The following is a 20,046-nucleotide window of genomic DNA, read 5'->3' on the forward strand; positions in this document are numbered from 1 at the left end:
GAAACTCATCTGCAATAAATCATTTTTTTATTTCTCAGTATAGAAAAGCAATTAAGTTAAATATTTAAACAAACCATCAGAAAAAACCTGCATGTTGTTTTCAACCCCATGGTCCTTTAATACATTAACATTTTTTATCTCAAAAAGCGGAAAGTGTAAATAGTATTTTCACAGTAATAAATATTTTTTTACACTCAACATTATACATACGCACACATATACATATATTTGTGTAAATATATATACGGATATACAATAAAAAGTTATATTCAAGTTGGGAAAAGAAATAAGAAGGGTGATTGCATTTTAATCGTCGTTCCAAGGCATCGGTATAACCACGGCCATTCAGAGTCTGTCATAATAAATAGTGATTTATATATATATATATATATATATATATATATATATATATATATATATATATATATATATATGCAATTGTAGTGCATCACTGTAAATAAAAAATATAGTGCAAGTCAATACTTTGAATCTAATCCGAGTGGAATGACTACAAAGCGACGTTGTCTGTTGTTATGGCAACAGGGCGGTGCAGGGGCAGGCGTGGTAGCAGAAATGACAAAAACCAGGCATATTTGGCAAATTATTAACAACCACAAAATGTATCAACACAAAAATGCATAGAAATCAATGAGCTTGACTGTCATGCAGCATTTTTCCCCAGACGATAAAAGCAAGGCAGATTGTGACAAAAGGGAGGGAGGTGCTTTAAAAAAAAAAAAAAAAAAAAAAAAAGACTCATAAAAAGTCTGCCTCGGCTTAAATTTGTTTTTCCCTGTGGTTCGATTCCCACTCTGCTGACGGAGCGGGTTGGGTGGAGGTATAACTCCCAGTTCCTGTTTTCAAAAGTGATGCTAGCAGCAAATAGCGGTGACTCAACCACATTGCGCAATGTCACAAATGCAAAGATCTTCAATAAGTGACAACTGTAGCTACTTACTGTAGCCGTTGAGTGGTGAATAACGTTGGCATTCAATCTCGATGTCAAAGCGCCAAGTCGGCCACATATTGCAATACCGCATCCAAAGTTGACAACGTGCTCAAGCTTTGATAATTGATGACGGCAGGTAGTTAGCGGCCGATGATAATCGACCTCATTGTGTGATGCAATTTAACTCACGCTCAACCTTCCGACTTCCATTTAACTGTTAGCAGCGAGCCTTGCGTTTCAATTCCGAGCGCTCCCGCTTCCTGTGTGCTTGCGATTTTGGACGCCCTGTCAAACCTCGGCGCCCAGTTCGATGACGCCCGTTTCGACGATGGGCACCAGTTTTTCGTCCACCTGTACCAGCAGGATGGTCTTGTCTATATGGGAGCGGTTGGCCGGCTCACGGCTGCAAGGCACCCACCGGTGAATCACCTGGAAATGCCCAACAACAATCAACTCACATTTTCAGAACCAGCGTTGTCATCTTCGGTTTGGCTTAACTCACATGTCCTTCCATGCCCTCTAGGGGGCTCCAGTCCCTCCAGCAGGTCCTCCCCGCCCGCAATCGCACCGTCTCGTCGGGCCACTGTAGCTCCTTTCTCTTGGACACGTTGATGCTCTCCAGTACCTGACCCGGGTCCACAATCTGGAGAGAACAGTAACAAATTCATTTTGCGATCCAGCTAGCGTTTATATATTTGAGTTGAAATACAACCTTCCCACACACCTGCACTCTGTAGGAGATGTCGTCCCTGCGCACCGTGGAGACCACGGGGTTGTGCTGCTGCAGGTGGTGATGGTGGTGGTGCAGGTGATGATGATGAAGATGCTGCTGCTGCTGGTGGTGGTGGTGATGCTGACCCAGGGGATCCATCACCACGCCGCACAGGCCGTCGTTCCCTAGAAGGCCCACCAGCGTGTGGCGCTTGCACGGCGGGATGCTGTGGCTGGAGAGCGACGCCGACGGGCCGGCCGAGTCCGAGTTGGAACCCAGCCGCAGCTGCAGGGAGGTGGGCAGCGTGCGCAGGGACAGCTGGCTGGTGGAGGAGCGCCGGCACGCCTCCAGGCCCGTGGCGGACGTGCGCAACGACGAGTGGCGGCTGCTGCCGCCGTAGCGGTACGACGACGACTGGCTTGCCACGGAGGCCCGGGCCGGGGAGTGGCGCACCAGGCTGGACTGGACAGACTGGGAACTCTGACTGGAGCCTGGACGCCCGGACAGCCACACCGCCGTTAGCGTTAGCCTTGTGACAATGTAGCAGACTGCTATGGTTTGCCGTTAATGGTTAACTAAGTGCTCTTTCCCTCACCCAGAGCGTGCGGCTGGTACGAGTGACGGCCGCCGGGTCCGGAATGGCCACCGTGAGACATGGAGCTCTGCTGCGAGTCACCCGCTATCCCGTTGCCGCTGCCGCAGGACAGCCCGCCGCCGTCGGGATCCTCGATATTCCCTCCGCTGTTACAACCTGCGCCGCAGCCTTTTCGTAACCTGTGAGAATAAAAAGGAGATAGACAAGGTTTAAAAGGCAGCCAAATAGAAACCCTCAACACACTGCGCCATAGTTTCATACAAGAGAGCGACACAAACCTGTGCCAAGTGCTGACCACAAAGTTGCGGATGTTGGCGATGCTGATGGGCCCGCCCAAGACGTGGCCCAATTGCGGGTGCGAGTTGCAGTAGGAGGTGGTGAGCGGCGACACGTAGATAGGGTAGCCGATGGGCTGGTCGCATGACGAGTTGATCATGTTGCGTAGCGCCTGCTTGGCGTTCTGGATGCTGCCGCGCTCCGGGTTGCGGTTCCGTAGAAACACAAGCTCCTGCTGCTGGCCTGCCCACAGGCCTCGCACACACTCTTTGTTGACCTGTGACACACGTCCAGAATTACACATTACAATGTCGTCTGTATTTTCTGACAACAATGATGAAAATGTTCCCGGACCTTGATGACTCTGAAGCTGAGGTATCGGCGGTTGAGCATGATGATCTTGTACTCGTTGGTGCCCTCGTCCAGCACGTGGCGCAGAGCGAGCAGCGACTGGGCGTTGGACAGCACGGCGCTGCGCCACGCCGGGTCGCCTTCGTGGGCGATGACCAGGTTCTGCTGGTGGGCTGAGATGGCCTCGAAAAGCACCGCCGGCTCCTCGTACTCGTCGGGCGAGGTGAAGTGATCCTGGTGGAGTTTGAGGGACATCCGGATGCCGGGGACCACCACCTTCCTGAGAAGCTCCATGTCGGCGAAGATCCACTCGTCTCGCACCGACGAGATGCGGAAGTCTCCTTTGAACAAAGCGTGAAGCCCGTACAGGAAAGACTCCAGGTTGCTGTGGGACGGGACACATGCGACAGGAATGAGCCGCCATTTGTCATCAGTGCTACTGGAACTTTAACAAGCAAATGCAACTTTCATAAAAATGTCAGAGGGACATTACAGCACAAAGAACGGCAACATTGCCCGCCAAACCTGGACATGTGATGAGCTGCCGTTCCGAGCGCTCTCCTTCCCAGTACGCACAGGCCGAAGCAAAGCAGCACCAGAGGTGAGTCTCTCTCGTTGTCCAGAGGCTACAACACAAAACATGAGTTCAACTGTCCTCGAGTTTTTTTTTTTTTTAAAAGTACATGAAGACCATTTTGCTACCTTGTCCCTGCGAGAGTTGCAGTACTGGATCCAGCCCAGGTAAACGCTGCAGAAACTGTCCCTGGAGACGCCGGCCAGCCGGTGGTCGTAGTCTTCGTCGATGTTAGGATTGAAGGTAGGATCCAGGTCCACGTAGTTCCTCTCGCCGCACGCCCGCAGACCCTCCTTCATGGTCTCGTTGGACAGCCACTCTTCCAGCTTGGGCGAGGCAACCACGTAGTAGATGATCCCCTGAAGAGCATCGCCATTAAACATCTTTCCACTCCGATTGGTCCCCTTAAAGTCTTCGCCCACTCACCTTAACATAATAGGTGGTGAGGATGCGTCGCAGGTCAAAAACCTGCAGCATGGAGGCGGCGCTGTTGTCGGTGATGCTGTAGCCCTCCAGGACGTATTTGGTGACCAGCACCTCCCAGGCCAGCCAACGCTGGCCGAAGGCGGCGTTGAAGGACAGGATGTGCGGGAGGTGGCCCGGCTCGCAGCAGCAGCAGCCCTCGTCTTCCTCTACGCCCTCGGTGATGGCCTCCACCTCCCTCTGCTGGCAGTAAGTACCTGCAAGAAGAAGGGTTGCTGAGGACTTCGCTCGACAGTGTCAGTGTTCTGAAACTCATTTCTGTCCCGCAGGAAGCTCACCTCGGAACTCCAGCCCTCGGAGCTGGAAGGTGACCAGGCCGTTGCCGATCTCCACCAGGTGAACCAGGGCGTTGAGGTAGTCCGAAGCCAGGATGAAGCAGTCGCCCGTGCTGAAGTTGCCCCAACGGCCCAGCAGCAGGTCGCCGCAAAGGCTGTGCTGCAGCGAGCGAGTCAGGTGCTCGTAAAAGATGGAGTTGAGGTTGTTGTCGTCCGAGCCTGGCGGGATTAAAAATAAATATAGTTTCATTCTTTCTTAAATAGTCGCTAAATCATTAGCAATGTGCAATTAGCCGTTCACCTGGATTTCTGTCCAGCTGCGAGGCCAGCCGAGTGTTAGAGTGATCCACCCTTTTGGTGCTTTGTGGAGAAAAATAAAGCAAGTTTAGATTGACTACATGGAGGCGAGATGTTTTTTTTAAGTAGGAATCCTACTTGTAGTCACGCTCCCAAAATTTGACGGGCCGGACATAAGACGTGATGAAGATGGCGCTGCCTAGGAAAGGGTTGAGTGGGGTGGAGAAGACGGCCGAGACCAGAGCTTGGACGAAAAGCATAGCCGAGTCTGCAGCAAGCGAGGAGGTCAAGGACCAGACTGGGTAAGCTTGTCATATAACCATGGCCTCAATGAGACTAGCTGGGTCAACACTTCCAAAAGAGACAATTTACAGCTGAGACTTGTGACTTGAGAGCATGACCAGAGTCATAAAAATATATATGAGGTGGCGTGGAAAGGATACGGGGCACGGCAAAGGGTTGAGCGAAGGCGTGGAAGGCTGAGCCCCAGGTGATCTGCCAGGGTGCGATGTAGGTGTAGACAAAGTGCAGCTTGTAGAACAGCTCCCACAGCTGAAAATAAAAAAAACATTAAAACAATGGACTTATGGACTCTGGGGGGAAAGAAAAAAAAAAGGTTTGCAAGGTCAGCAAAACAGGCGAATGCACCTACAAGGCGCTCAAAACGCACCTTGCTGAAGACGATGGACATGAGGAAGAGATCCAGCAGCAGAGTCTCCGACATGTGGCGGTAGTCGAAGGTGAAGAAGAGCACGGTGAAGAGGACGGTGATGTACTGGTAGGTGGGGCTGCTGTAGCACGAGCGCAGCAGCTTCAGCCCCGCCACGGTGATCATCAGCGCGCCCACCCTGGAGAAGAGAACATTGTGTCAAAAAAAGAAACAATAAAAAAAAAAAAACAAGCGTGCATGTTTCTCTCACTCGGTGTCCAGTCGCTTGGGGCTGGCGAGCTCCCTCGCGCTGCCGCTCATCTCGTTGAGGATGACGAGAGGGTAGAGGACGTTCCTCTCCACGAAGAGCAGCCACACGTGGAGCTTCTCGAACCACATGACGTGAGCCGCGTCTGACGCCGGAGAAGAATTTTCTTTTTTTTTTAGAATTCCACATGAAGTCGACGAGTCATGATTGTCTGTGTGCTCACCTCTGACTTCAAACTGGTAATACTCTTTGGTCTTGAGCAGCGGGTGCGAGAAGCAGTACCAGGGCAGCTGTTTGCGCACTTGTGGTAGCAAGTAGTGGGTGAGCAGCCCCACCGTGCCCAGCAACGTGTAGAGCACGTAGCTCAGGAAAGGCTGCGGGGGGACGCGGAGGAGACGAACGAGCCGTTAGCGTCGGGGGAAAACGGCGTGAACGGCCGGTGTGGCCACGTACCTGCAGGGCGATGAAGACCGTGCTGACGTGGATGGCGAAGTAGAGCACGGCGATGACCACGCACACGATAAAGTCCGACTGCAGACGCTCGTTCTGCAAATCAATAAGCCATTCGAATCTTTTATAATGACGCTGCCTGCCTGGTTCCAATGCTTCCACCGAAAACCCACCACAGAGGCCCTCAGCTTATCAGGCAGGGGGTCCTGCACTTCTGACAAGGGGTCCTCCGGGTTGCTGTCTCTCAGGTTGGGCAACATTTTGGACTGTATCAGCGAGCTAGAAGACAATTAGAGCAGGTTGATGCATTAATTGAGACAGGGGAACTTGTTACAACCTCCCGTCAGCGGTGCCCGTCCCAATACTTTTGTCCCCATGATGTACTAAGTGTGCTCACATGAGTACAGACGGGTCGCTGCTTTGCCGGCTCAGGTGGTACGACACGGCCACCAGCAGCCCGCAGAAGACGGAGAAGAGCACAGGGATGTGATGAGGCTCCCAGTTTTCCTGGAAAAGTCGAAAAGCGGCGCCGGTTGGCGTGCCGAGTGCGCGTCCGAATAGAAAGCGAGTGCGGCTCGGCTCACCTTCAGGGCGCCGTAGCAGAAGCCGTACAACAGCGCGACGGTGAGGACGCTGCGGAGGACGCTGTAGAGGGACGACAGTAGGCTGGTGCAGGCTGCGGGCAGAAGAGGCGCGTTAATAAATCAAATCAAATCAAATGAAAAAGTTGCGGCTCACCGTTGCCGCCAAAAATGTGGATGTCCAGCTGCTCGAAAAAATACATGACAAACGTGTTGACTTGCGGCAGCAGGCCCACGAAGAAAATGATGGGGAAACACAGCGTGAACACTGCAAACACACACGAGAGACCATCGTTAATGATTTTAAACTTTAATCGCAGCGTAGGATTTTTATCGTCACCTATGACGAGGTCCCTGGCAGAGGCGAGGATGAGCGAGCTGGTGAGAGCGACGCCGTAAAGCGTGAAGCGGGAGGAGCTCGTCCTCAAGCTGGTGTAGTGAAGCAGCCAGATGAGACCGCAGCACAGGCAGAAGTAGACGGGGCGGCTGTAGGCGATGATGCGGTTGTGGCCCTGTAGGTGGCGACAGAGAGCCATGAAAGGTTAGCGGACCACCGCGTCTACGATAAAGAGAAGAGTCGTGACTTACGTGACGCGGGGAAGAGGAGTCTGGTTGAACGCTCTGCCAATGTAACAGATTTAAAACAATCAATTGAGTCGACAGACGAAACTGAAAATAGTTTTTTAAAACCACAATATTCCTCACCTTGAGCAAAGAATATTGGCAGCTGGCGATGACCAGGCAGAATTGAAAGACCCAGATGTCGGTGAAGAACCCGTGCACCAAAAGCACCGAGCCCAGGAAGGCCACCAGGACGGCCAGCACCACGGCCAGCACGTTCTCCAGAACTTCTCGATTCCTGGGATAAAGGTATCAAAACATTGTTTGGTCTCCTGCCACCTGCGCAACTTTGCGAGTCACAGTCCACCACGTCACGGCGCTGTAGCGACTCACCGGTCGAACAGCGCCAGCAGAGTGAGGCGGTCGAAGTGAAGCCCCACCCACAGGTAAGGCATGAGCCACAATCGGTAGTACTGCTTGGCCTTGGCGACGGGGGCGCGCACCGGCTCATCGGGTCCCAGCGTCACAATGTGGAGATCCGGGCTCAGGTCTCCGTCCTGCTGCTCCAGCAGCTCCGGGTCCATGGTGAGCAGGCGGTTCAGGCGGATCTGGGGGAGGGGGAGCTGCATTCTTACTGACATCCAGCACAAACTCACATTATCTACTCACCAGGTCATGAGGAAAGAAGCGAACTGAGGTAGAACTGGAAAGGTGGGAATCTGTGTCCCTGCACCACACACACGGAGGGAGAAGAAAAAATAGTAGCATGATGCTAATGCAACTGCTGTTTGGATAACCTGATAACACAGACTGGTCAAATATTTACTCTTGCACTTTTCTACAGTGTTCATTTCCTGTTATTACAACTAATCGTGTCTCGTTTGTGTGCCCGCTCCTCACCAAATGTTATTGGAGGCTCGTCTGGTGGCGGGTTCAAAGTTGACCAGGGACATGTCGCACCCCATGGCCTCATACAAGGAGGGTGTGAGTTTTCCTGAAAATAAAGAAAGGGTAGAACGGTCATTATCGATGGCGGTCGCGCTAGAGGAGCCTGCAGACGCTTGGTCAACAAACGCAGATAACTGGAGCATGGATAATGCGCACTGCGCTTGGGGATCTGATCGCATCAGTTGGCCAAACGCGAACGACTGACTGACTGCAACGACCGCAGCTTCGCCAAACTTGGGACATTCTGTGTCCTCGAGCGGGTTCACTGTTCCGCTTCGAACCGGGAGAATCGTTTCAAAACATGCAACGTGCGCCGGTTCCCCACCGAGGTCGTCCTGCAAGCTGCTGGCGCCGACAGTCGAGGCCTTGTCCTGAGAACCATCCAGGTGTGCGCTTCCATTCCTGGCCAGCAGGGAGGCGCTGGCGCTCAGCACCGTCACCTGGGAGGCGGTGCGAGACGGCTGAGTGGACTTGGTGGGAGGCTGGGACGCTTGACTGAGCGCCTCCTGGAGGCTGCAGGAGGCAAGTGGGGGAGGAATAAAGTGAGGGGTTTTTTTTGGGGGGGGGGGTGAAACACGTGTTTGGGAAAACAAGTTCTCGGGCTTCAATAAAGTTCAAAGTCGGAAATGTCTCCAAATCACTTTCAGAGCGACTGAAAAACAAACAAATCGATGCGACACAGCAGAACGGGCAAATCATGCGCGCTTGTGAGGAGATTGATTCGTCAGGACTTGCAATGTTGAAAGGACTCTATTCTTTGCGCGCTCATCCAAAATACTGTTAAAAAGACGACACGATATCATCGTAGCTGGAAAAAGGATGAACGAGATCACATGCTGAGCGAGACGTAACGACGACGCGTGATCAAAGTGTGATTCAGGGATAGATGATTTTCTGGGAAACAAATCTGAGTCGCTCTCGTACGATGTGGTCACATGCTGACATCGGTTTGTGAAGGACGTTGTACCTGAGGGGAGAGCCAATGAGAGAGGATGGCGGCGTGGGGTTACTGCCCGCGTTATGCCGCCGTCGCACCGCCTGCCGGCGAAACGTGCTCCGCTCACGGCGGAAGACCACCGTCTCCTCGCTGCCGGGGGCTGTGATGGTGAAAATGAATTATTAGTACTTTTCGACTTTTTTTCTATAGTTATACGACATACCCCGAAGGCAAGCGGCGGCGTCCTGAGACTCCAAGAACACGGCCTGGCTGGGCAGACTGTTCCTGGAGCGTGTCACCGACTCCAGCTGGGAGGCGCGACCTAGCAGGGAGGCGGCATCCAGAACCTCCCCTTCTTTGGCTTCCAGGTCAGATTTGGAGGTGGTGAGGGGTCGCGGCCCAGCGGGAGCTCCGAGGCGCGTGGGGTCATTAAGGCAGGCGGCGGTGCCACTGTCCAAGCTCAACACGCGGGCGTGCGTCCTGGCGTTGCCCGTGCTGGGGGTACGCCGGGAGGCGCGCCGCCGCCCTCCCGCCCGTGCTTCCGACGCCGCGCCGGCTGCGGTCTGCTTGGCTTTGAGGGCCCGGTAGCGGCCCTCGGGTGAGTGGCAGGAGCGAGAGGTGGCGCTGGAGGAGCTGTCCGTGCTCAAGTGGCGGGCTGAGGGGAGACTGGAGGCGCAGCTCTGCTCGCTGTGGTCGCTGGAGTCCTCCTCTCCGCCGCCTCCGGCGAACACGGCGCTGCAAGGCTTGGCCAGCCCGCGCGGCGACATGTAGTCCCGGTGGCGGCTGGCGTCAAAACTGCTCGCCCGTTTCTTGCCCGTCCGCCGCCGCCCGGTGCGGCCAGTAGACAGAGAGCAAGTCCTCTGAACAACGTTGTTTGGCTCGACGCGGTCCACGGCGACCGCTTCGACCGAGCCGTCGGCACCGGTCCTGATGCTCGGATCTTCCGGACTCCCGCTGCCCTCGGTGAGCTCGGGAGGCGCGGAGGACGCGACTGTGCCTGGCCGGTTAGCCGTCAGTTCGTTGGCGTGCGGGTTCTTGTTGGCCTCCCTGGAGGGTAGGCCGCGAACACCCCGAGAACACGCCCTGCTGTCGGCGTCCACCCGCTCCCGCATGCGTTCGTCCCCCGAGAGCGACAGCAGGCTCTCCACGTGCGTGGAGCTGGTCTGCTCGCTGTGAAAACTGCTGGCGGTGCTGTTGGTGTCGCGGTCGGTGCCGCTGCAGTAGCTCTCGGTGGAGCCGCTGCTGCGCGCGCTCAGGCTGCGCAGGCTCTCGGCGCTGCGCTCGCCCCGCCGGGATTTTCTCCCGACGTCGGGGCCCTTCCTGCCGCCGCCCGAATCCCCCTGGTACAAACCTGAGCTGCCCTCTCCGGCTTCTCTAGAGACGGAGCGGGATACCCTGTGCGGGTTCTTGTTCCTGTAACATTCCAGCCCCGAGGTGGAGGCCACCGCTTGGTCCTGCTGGTAGAGCCGCTCGCCCGCCTCCCGTTGCGGCCTAGCGGCCTCCAGCTCGCGCACGGGATCCAGGCCGCCCCTCCGGGGTGGTGGATAGAGCGTAAAATCCGGCATGCCCGGGTCGGGGAAGGCGGACCCCGCCGAGCTAGAGGTCCGAGGTAATCCCCGCGATCGGGGCTCCTTCCGAAAGGTCTGCGACTGCGAGGACAAGTGATGGGCGGCGTCCTCGTGCGACAGGCCGCAGTGGTACGCGCTGGCGTTGCACAGCTCGGCGGGTTCTCGGGACAGCTCGGACGGACACAAGGAGGTGGAGGGCTGCAGGGAGGCGAAGGAGTCGTTGGGAACCAGGCAGTACATCTTTGTGTCTGAGAGCAGATCTAAAGACACAAGAAGGAAGGACCACACATTTATATACATACAAGAGACATCTTTTGGATAAAGTATTCAAATCATCATTGATTTGACTTTTACGTGACAAAAAAAAAAAACTTCTGGGAACAGAATGGGCCCGTGAAAACAAAACATTTTCCATACTACGCACCGTGATCGTGACTGCAGCTCTCCACCAGAGTCAAGCTGATGTCGTCTGACGTCTTTCCCACATCTGCAAAAGAAAGGAGGGAAGCAATTAGGAGACGACAGCTTCAATCAATTATTAATACGGCCCCGGCGAGGTGCCGTTGTTGCCCTTCCTGTGTGACTGCCACCGTCTTTTGTTTCGCTGCACAATCTACCTTTGAGTGACCTCCGAGTAACAGATGGGCCCAAACACTTTTCCCAGAAACATGTCTCTAATGAGGCAAGGCTAAGGAGGGGCACCACCGGCGTTCCGTTACCTTTGGCTCCCGTCGCTCTCCCGAGGGTGGACGCCGTCTGGAACGGGAATGCAAAAGATGAGGAATTAGAAGACAAATGGGTTCAGTTTACTTTGGTTCCTTCCCGCCACTGCAATCAACAAAATACCTGCTGCTCCATCCCGATGTAGGAGTTGCGCGAGCTGCAGTCCACCGGCGGCGTTTCTTGCCTGATGAAGTCGGCCATCTCGATCCCCCCTCCGGGGTCTCTGCGCGCACGCAAAGGCGCACTCGTGTTACTCACTGCCCCGGTGTGTCATTCATCACGCTGATGCTCGCGTCATTCATCTCCATCCTTTCAATCAGTCGAGCGGATTGAATGAAGGGTGGGGGGGGGAGGTTACGCAACTCCGACAAGGCTTTGTCTCTCACATCATCGACGAGCCAAATACGTGACAGTAATGAGATTCGGAGTGATGTAAAGTAGCCGCCGTGTTTATATTTAGCCCAGATGTGCTTTTTCCAACCAAGGCCCGTGATGACCGAAAAGCAAACAGCCTGCCAGGGATCGTCTATAAATCATTTCCATGCGCTGGGGATATTTCGCAACTGGTTCAAGCGGCGGAGATAAACATCTCGAGAAACGGTGTCACGTGGAGTGCGCAACAACAACAACAACACCTTGAGTGCAAAATCTATTTTGTGGTGCTCCGAAAGGGTCGAGCTAAGGTCCGCCACGCTGGAATGTCGATATGAGTCACTCGGTCCCGTTAAGGGCAATAAAAAAAGTGCAACCTCATTGGGGTTTTTTTTTCTCCCCCTTCTGCTGGAGCCTTTAGACTTGGTGAAAAAAACATTATGGAGAACTTTTTAAGTTTGTATACAAACACAGTGCTACCTGGATATACAACAACCAGACTTATTTCAGTAGATAGAGAGCAACATTTTGACCCAAAACAACAGCTAGCTTCATGCTAACACACAATGCAATATTCCTTTGACAGGCTAATACAACTAGCATTTCAATCCTACAATACCAAATTTGAAGTGAACAATGACTTCAAGCTCAAAGTACGTACGGCCCGCAATGTTTTTTGGCGAGGAGTTTATACCCTCAGGACGTTTCATTCAACATCATCCATTGTGCTTGCAAGAAAGGAACTATTGACTGCAGCCAAGTGCAATTTGCAGGAATTTAGAACTCGAGTATTCCTTGTCCGGGCCATTTTAATCTCTGGAATTCAACACCAGTGGTCAAGTGGGTCAAGTGAGCTGGAAATATCTTATTCTTATGCAAGAGCGGCTTCCCACATCTTCTTGGTTTACATTTTTCAAAAACAGTTGATAGAACACCCACAAACCTACCCCGGGCCATTGCTGTCCTGCCGTCGTGCGGCGCCGACATTGCATGACCCCTCGGCGCTGCCCTGCGTCTTCTTGGCCTGCAGTTCGACCACTTCGCCCTCGTCCAGTGCGTGGTGCAAGCGGTAGTTGACCGTCTTGAGCAGCAGGAACATGGCGGCGATCACGCCGCAGTAGATGCCCACGATGACCATGGTGGACGGCAACGCCTGCAACGACACGGGGACATCAAATTTGACACCAAATGACTCGATAAACTGCAGTAGAGAATTTACTGTATGCCTGTGCTATTTTCAAAATGTCTGTCTTCATGTGTTGCTGCACCATTTGTCTGCTGCACCATTTGAAGCTGATAAGTGTAGATGGCAACCACTAACTCTATGATACGACCCCCCCCCCCCCTCACACACACACAGACACACCCCTCCAAATCCACATCATCTGCCACTGCACTTGGAATACCCCCTGCATTCGTGCACATTGCTATTAGTTGTGGCTCATGTTATAAACCACGGAGCTGACTGGTGGATTTCCACTCTCGGAATAGAAGGCGAGGCACGCACTAATTTGAAACACCCTCAATATAGAAGTTTGTACGCCTGGGAAACTGACACTGGGGTGGCGCTAATAAAAAATCTTAGGACAGGGGTGCCGGTTTTAAAATGGACTTGTTCATTTCGAAGAAAACATTTTCATGTTGCTAGATCAATCTGCCTAATACAGCACCCCCCCCAAAAAAAAATTCTAAATGTCATGCAAATGGTTAGCTTGGATAGTCATGGCTTTAGAAGCAACAGCTGTTTGAACAATAGCTGTGCAGCAAAGGCATATATTCTTCATCCTCAACAAAAGGCATCATCATTACAGCATCAAACTGGGTCACTTGAAGTAGTACTTGGAGAAGTGCATGTTACGCTGGGGTTCATCGCTGATTCCGGGTTCGCAGGCCAGCACTTTTGCAGAATTAAGTGACTGTAACATGCTTTTCAAAGTCTCAAAAGCATCAAAAGCATCAGAAGCATCAAAAGGGAGGACGACTGGATGAAAGCAAACTAGTCATTGGATGACTAAGACAAACATTAGATACTTTTTTCCCTATTTTAAATTATTTAATCTTAGTCTAGTAGTTTGCATTTTGTGATTTTTTTTTTTTTTAAACGTCTTGCATTTAATATGGAATTAAAGTATTGTTTGTCTATATTTAGTTATCATTTTTTCTATTATGCTCCATTAAATATTTGTATTCAATATTTATTTATTTCCTATCTCCATTCTCCGTATCAATATTGTACATTATAAATATTAAGTATGTAAATATTAAAAGCAACGTTGAATTTAGAAGCCTCAAGTGGACATTTTGTGGTGCCGTTGGACTTTAATGGCACATTACATTGTGTACGCTCCAGATAATAGACAGACCAGCGAGCTTTCTATTTAGTGTCCCAGTGGCCGCTATCCTGGACGGTACAGCCGATGGGAAAACGAACCGAGCCAAAAAGTCGGGGTTAGAAAAAGAAGAAAAATTAAACTCACCATGTACAGCGTGAAGGGGAAGCATAGCAGAAAGAGCCAGATGTAAAGATGGAGCGCGTTGACGAACGTATTCTGGTCGGGGTCGTAGTACCACCCGCCGGTGATAGAAGCCCAGACCCCCTGCCTGAGGATCTGGAGGGTCTGCGAGCCCATGGCTCGCTTTAGCGGACACGTACGCCGCCACCGACGACGACTAACGGACGAACGGCGCCGTGTTGTTGGTCAGAGACGCTGGCCTAGGCATCTTCTAGTGCCGCTAGCTAGCCCCAGTCAGCCAAGCCAAGCCAAGCCAAGCCAAGCCGGAGAGCTCGGCTGCTGCTTTGATTCCTCCACTGGAGGACCGTGCTATCCCACCACGCCCTGCGAAAATGCTCTTCTTCGTGGTTTCCGCCGCGTTTTAGGCGAAGAAGAAACGCGAACAAGCAAACGCGTTTCAATTTTTGCACAAAATGTCGTCTTGATGTCATAATGTGGACTAAAACAAATGCGCAACACTTGACGAAACTAGTAATTGTTTATCAACAAATGAAGCTACAAGTTGATAAAAATGTTTTGAGTTGGGACCATAAGTGAGAAATGTTGACATCTAGTGTTACTTTTGTGTATTGCGGGTGAAAAGTGGCGACAGAAAATAAACAAACATTAGGGGGGAAAAAAACATTACAGAAAACACTACCAGAATATTTGATTGAAAATGAACATGAACTTTTTTAGTATCATTTTAATATGGTGGTAACCCATTAACACTAAACTGAATCCATATGATATTCAACATCCATAAAATAACAATCGAATGTAACAATCATAACATTATATTTTATGGGGAATTTGCGACTTTTCAATTGAAAACCCAATGATGACAAAACTGTCCAGTCAAAGCAATGTTTTAAATACAAATATGGAGCTATACCATAATAACATAACACATTTATTACACAAAAACACAGAAGCTTAGAAGTGAAATAAGCCGGGTTACGCGTTCCCACAGGAACTGATGACGCACCATCATTCCTGCATGTATAAAAAAAGTCATGCGGGAATGAAACTGATCCTGCATGCAAAATGCTGATGTCATCAAAAAGATCATCAAACATCCGCTGCCCTCCCCCCCAAGTTCATTTTATCATCATTATTCAATAATGCTGTGTGTGAGGCATCCAAGTCCGACACGAGGACGACTTCCTCATCCTGATCACATTGAGGTCAAGTAGCGGAAGACAAAGTCCTAACTGTTTTGTTCGATGTTGTAATTGCTGTCACTGGAGCCTCGCTCGCTTCTCGGGAGGCGGCTTGCTGGCTGGTGCGGCGGCGGTGGACTTAGCCGCTGGTTCCCTTTCCTCTTGTTTGACTGTTTCCGTGGGAGGTTCAGGCTCTTTTTTTACTTCCACTGTGACACACATTTCAAAATATCTAAATATATATCAAATCAAACCACCTATTCGTTTCGGAATATTTTAATACAAATGATACGTTACCTGGAATGGGCTTCTCTCCAGGCTTTGGCTGGAATTTCAGAAAGAACAGATAATAAATACAGCGGTATACTGACTTAAACCAGACTTTGTGCTTGCTTCAAGTTTTTATCCTGCCCCACATTACGAGTCCAAAGTACCTGGTAGAAGGTTGGCGGGAACTTTGACCTGAGGTCCAAAAGCAGAGTGTCCACACGATGTCTCTGGAACAGTGAACCCGGCTCCTCTTTCTTCTTGGACTTTGGCTTGTTTTTTTCTGTCAAAACAATTTTTATTCATATAAAGTCTTGTGACATATTCGCTCAAGTCCCTCTGACTAAAAATGCTTCACCTCTCTCCTCCTGGTCTTTGAAGTGCCACCAGTATCCTTTTGAGGGATGGTAGCGACAGTAGGACATGGCTTCGTCAAAAGCAGACTGGATGCCGTGAACGGCGGAAAGCTGAAATGGTTAAAAAACAAGAAAGAATCGCAAAATATCGCCATTTAGTGATGATGACGTGCTAATTGCGTTGGTCCTGATTCTCACCGCTCTGGAGCTGATGACCGTGCTCAGATCCGGGGCCTGATAGACCACACCTATGATGATGTAGTAGTCAGCCAAGGGAATCACTGGTTAGCAGAAAACGAGATGAGAAGATGGTAGTCAGGTTAAAACATACAAAACTTACAAAATCCTTTCATTTGAAATTATAATAAATGTTCTTCTGGGACACGCGACGCTCACCTTGCGTGGGTGACTGCCTCTGTTGCTTACGGATGATGTAGAGAATGGGCTCTTGCGCATGAAGAAGAATGTACTCCACTCCGACCATCTGACTGCAAAGTAAGTTCACGTCGTTCAGTCAACCGTCACCAACTTGCCCGTTTGTTCTCTAGTAGCACACACAAAGCTTTCTCAACATACTTGAGATGGTCCAGGCTCAGCCGTTGCATTTTCACCACCTCATTATTACAAGTGCGGTCATAGAAGGGGTTACTCCTCTCCGAGAAGTAATCAAGTACATTGCCAGGGTTGAGGATGGGCACCAAGCCGCTGTCCACCCAAGAGATGCCCAGCAGATTTTCTGCAAAGTCACAAATATACCATGACACATCTACATTTCCATTTGGAAACAGGTAAATCAATCAGAAAATGCACCAGTGACGATTTTACGTTCGACGTAAATCTTATTAAAGAGCATAAGTAGCAGTCTTTAGTTATATTTACTGGTGAGCTGGTGAGAAAACTCTTGCCCCTTGTCTTCCATTCCATCAATGAAAATAAAAGCGCTGCTAATGCTAACCGCTAACACTAAAAGCCAAACAACTAACGAACGACAGAAAACACATATTTTCTTAACAATACTATTGAATTTGAGATTAAACACGTTCGCTCATCTATCATTGTCCGAAACACACGCGCCTGTGCACGATTTAATGAAATTATTTCATTTCTCTACCTCTGAAATCCACCGACGCCATGACGTCAATAGACGGTCGCATAAAGATGACGCAGGCAAGTCAAAATCTTGTCGCTGTATGATGACATCAGAGGTCAGTGCCCACCCGTGGGTAATGAGGTCAAGAAACTTTTTTTTAGAGTAGCAACATAAAAAATGATGCCTCTCGTGGATGAGCTTGGTGTCAACAGGCCTGCAGACTATTTAAGGGATCCTTAAGGTTTACCTAGTCCCTGTGGGGTCCATTTTAGTGACCCTTGATTTAAGTGGAAGACACATCTGCTAACATACCCTTAAAAAACATGTACTTAGGCTGTTTTACAATTTGCACATTATCATAAAAATTGAATTCAAAGGGTTAAAAAAATAAAAATGAGCAGATGACTATTTTTTTTTCCATGAGCAAGATTAAATGGTAGCAAAATCCAACAAGACAATAGCTGCTTTTGTACTGTAAAATGTCAACTAAACTCAATCAGTATTTCTCCACTTTCCAAATTATGTTTGCTTGACAACAGCCAACTATTTAAAGGCACGGTATCGTACGGAGACATGAAAACAGGCTTTATATAACAGCCGGCCGTATGTGCACTCATAATTTACAGCCCTCCCAGGCTTTCAAATGTGGTCAGGCGGGACTGTGGAATTTGAGCGACACACCCAAAACACAGCTGAGCTCACCAGCAACTGCCAGTGTGTGACAACAGCGACCCGACAGCTAGTAAGAAATACCAGTGTCCCTGCCATGGCTGTACATCAGGGGCTTGGGGGTGGCGACGGGATTTACAAGCAGGGGCGGTTCTAGACCCCGGAGAAAAGGACCATGAAGCCCTTTCTCCTAAAAAGTAGGAATACAAGTACATAAAACCGAATTTGTATTATAATGAAAAGATCTCCTCCCGATGAAAACCCAACTTGGGATCCCTTGGCTCCTTATTTATCAACCAATGGGCGCATGGTGCCTCACAAGGACGCGCACGTAAGCATGCGCGCGCACACCTTGAGTGCGCATCATCATCATCATCCAGCAGATTTGCCTTGCGCCAGAAGAGGACGCGCCATCTGCGGCAGCGAGGAGGAGAGGGAGGAGGGAAGAAGACCGAGGATGCAGTGAAGAATCACGTTTTTGAAGATCAATGTCGAAAATGAGTTTAATCCAAGGCGGCGCCCACGACGTCGTCGTCGGCGGCCCCAGGGTGGAGGCGAGCAGAGGCGGCCCAGCTACTGACAACGGCGGCGGCTCCCCAAGGCTCCAACCGGGCGCGCAGCCTCCCCCCGTAGGTGGCCGGAGCAGAGATGCCCGCCCACACCAGCGGCACCACCACCAGCACCACCACCACCACCACGGCGGGACCTCCAGCAGCACCACTATGGTCAAGCAGCCGTCGCAAAGCGAGCCTGCCGACGCCGTGAGGCGGGCGCTGGACTTCAAGTGCCAGGGCACGCAGTGCTACAAGGACAAGAAGTACCGCGAGGCCATCGGCAAGTACCACCGCGCGCTGCTTGAGATGAAGGGGCTGTGCAGGGTTCTCGGGGACCCGGACGGTGCAGGCTCCAAGTCGCTGCTGGCCGCCATCGGCAAGTCCAGCCCGCTGACAGAGGAGCAGAAGGGGGCCATGGAGAACGCCGAGCTGGAGTGCTACAACAGCCTAGCCGGTACTGCAATATTATTACTATATTACACTACACACTGAATGACATACTACAGTACACTAAATTATACCACGATGCAAAGAGTAGGCTTACTCTAAAATAAAGGCATTATGAATTCATAAGAGACACTAATGTATTTTCAATTAGAGTTGTTAACTTAGTAAACCCTGGCCCTGGAGTCTTTTAACCGTTCGCTACGACAACTCACAAAATTGTACCGAACAAGTGGGTAAATTCAAAATTGGCAAATCATATTTTTATAAACATCGAAGACAATGTTGTATGCAATGTTATTGCATTAAAGAACCTGCACAAAACGACAGATTCGAACCCAGAATATTCACGAGGCATCACTCCAACAGTTACTCCAATGAGTCCTGAACAGTTTCTAAGTGCAATGAGTCATGGGGGGGTCACTGAGGTTGATTCTCCACCGCATGCCACGCAGCCTGCCTTCTCCAGATGGAGCTGGTCAACTACGAGCGCGTCAAGGAGTACTGTCTGAAGGTGCTGCACAAGGAGGGCAAGAACTTTAAGGCCCTGTACCGCTCCGGCGTGGCCTACTACCACCTGGGGGACTTCCAGAAGGCTCTCTACTACCTGAAAGAGTCGCACAAGCAGGAGCCTTCAGGTGATACTAAATTATATTATATCAGAGATGTGTATATATATTAGGAGCCTCTTTTGTGCACTTATATTCCAGACACAAACGTCATCCGCTACATCCAGCTGACAGAGATGAAGATCCGCCGCAGCGCTCAAAGGGAAAAGAAAGACGCCACTTAAAAAAAAAACAGAAGACGACCACAGATGACTTTTCCAACTCAGCGCCACTTCCTGTCCCGCCCCTCACTTGTGTGCCGCCCGGACTTGTCATTGTATAGCAGTAAGGAATGTTCCCATGGGACTTCAAACGCTGCCCGTGCACTTGTGAAAGGTTGAAGATGATTTGGTTTTGCAATCACTGCCAGTCCAAACACACAAAAAAAAAAAATGCATATCGGAGTTTGGAGTGTTTGTTTTGAATTCCAGCTTCCCTCCTTCTCTCTCTCTCTCTCGCACGACAGCATCTCAAAATGGAGGAGATGAGTAACAAGCGAGCGCTGACTTTTTGGTCTGGTGCGTTTGAGGAAAATGCATGTCGTTTGGATGGGCAGTACACAAAAAAGAAAGCACACCATTGCCACTAAGATACATATCATAGATACGTGTACAAAAAAAAAAAATATTGGTGATGCGCACCCAAAACAAAGCACTTGTCAGCGTATTTAATCTAAGTACACACTGTTTTTTTTTTTGGATGTAAAATGTTGTGGTTGTTTGTATTGTGATGCTGCCATAGCAGTGCAAGTGGATCAACTCATTGATGATTTGTTATTTTTATGATTATTTATACTTTCAAATGCAAATATTGACGAGAGCAAATGTGTAAATA

The 20,046-nt window shown here is 50.5% G+C and overlaps 3 protein-coding genes and 1 long non-coding RNA gene across 5 annotated transcripts; 2 read left to right on the forward strand and 2 right to left on the reverse strand.

The window, feature by feature from the left end:
• Positions 1-10: 10 nt before the first annotated feature.
• Positions 11-14,395, reverse strand: pcnx1 (pecanex 1). Its single transcript, XM_037241449.1, has 35 exons — positions 14,047-14,395; positions 12,517-12,722; positions 11,321-11,420; positions 11,194-11,230; positions 10,899-10,961; positions 9,130-10,734; positions 8,937-9,066; positions 8,295-8,482; positions 7,922-8,015; positions 7,691-7,748; positions 7,415-7,629; positions 7,166-7,319; positions 7,049-7,081; positions 6,801-6,972; positions 6,618-6,728; positions 6,464-6,555; positions 6,277-6,386; positions 6,053-6,158; positions 5,883-5,975; positions 5,653-5,803; positions 5,433-5,574; positions 5,183-5,360; positions 4,956-5,064; positions 4,651-4,780; positions 4,517-4,575; positions 4,219-4,434; positions 3,884-4,137; positions 3,586-3,816; positions 3,409-3,509; positions 2,887-3,268; positions 2,535-2,809; positions 2,257-2,435; positions 1,674-2,152; positions 1,452-1,592; positions 11-1,378 (listed from the first exon to the last, which is right to left on the reverse strand). Exons 1-35 carry the CDS (start codon positions 14,197-14,199, stop codon positions 1,238-1,240), a joined length of 6,888 nt encoding a protein of 2,295 aa, XP_037097344.1. The 5' UTR covers positions 14,200-14,395; the 3' UTR covers positions 11-1,237.
• On the forward strand, positions 7,495-9,258 carry LOC119116220. The gene is made up of 3 exons (XR_005096243.1): positions 7,495-7,606; positions 7,694-9,074; positions 9,137-9,258. It is a non-coding gene; the product is annotated as an uncharacterized LOC119116220 (long non-coding RNA).
• A 334-nt stretch (positions 14,396-14,729) lies between the features above and the next one.
• On the reverse strand, positions 14,730-17,103 carry med6 (mediator complex subunit 6). Of its 2 annotated transcripts, none has more exons than XM_037241394.1 (8): positions 16,959-17,103; positions 16,424-16,583; positions 16,244-16,335; positions 16,046-16,128; positions 15,850-15,958; positions 15,659-15,774; positions 15,522-15,549; positions 14,730-15,433 (listed from the first exon to the last, which is right to left on the reverse strand). In XM_037241394.1, the coding sequence occupies exons 1-8, from the start codon at positions 16,999-17,001 to the stop codon at positions 15,303-15,305; spliced, it is 762 nt and encodes a 253-aa protein (XP_037097289.1). In that variant the 5' UTR covers positions 17,002-17,103; the 3' UTR covers positions 14,730-15,302. The 2 variants fall into 2 exon arrangements, with proteins under 2 accessions (XP_037097289.1, XP_037097290.1); XM_037241395.1 differs by lacking the exon at positions 16,959-17,103 and adding an exon at positions 16,727-16,900.
• Positions 17,104-17,729: 626 nt separating this feature from the next.
• On the forward strand, positions 17,730-19,774 carry LOC119116170 (tetratricopeptide repeat protein 9A). Its single transcript, XM_037241392.1, has 3 exons — positions 17,730-18,614; positions 19,060-19,242; positions 19,315-19,774. The coding sequence occupies exons 1-3, from the start codon at positions 18,095-18,097 to the stop codon at positions 19,395-19,397; spliced, it is 786 nt and encodes a 261-aa protein (XP_037097287.1). The 5' UTR covers positions 17,730-18,094; the 3' UTR covers positions 19,398-19,774.
• Positions 19,775-20,046: the final 272 nt, after the last annotated feature.

Source organism: Syngnathus acus, chromosome 22, assembly GCF_901709675.1.
Source record: "Syngnathus acus chromosome 22, fSynAcu1.2, whole genome shotgun sequence".
Lineage (NCBI taxonomy): Eukaryota > Metazoa > Chordata > Actinopteri > Syngnathiformes > Syngnathidae > Syngnathus > Syngnathus acus.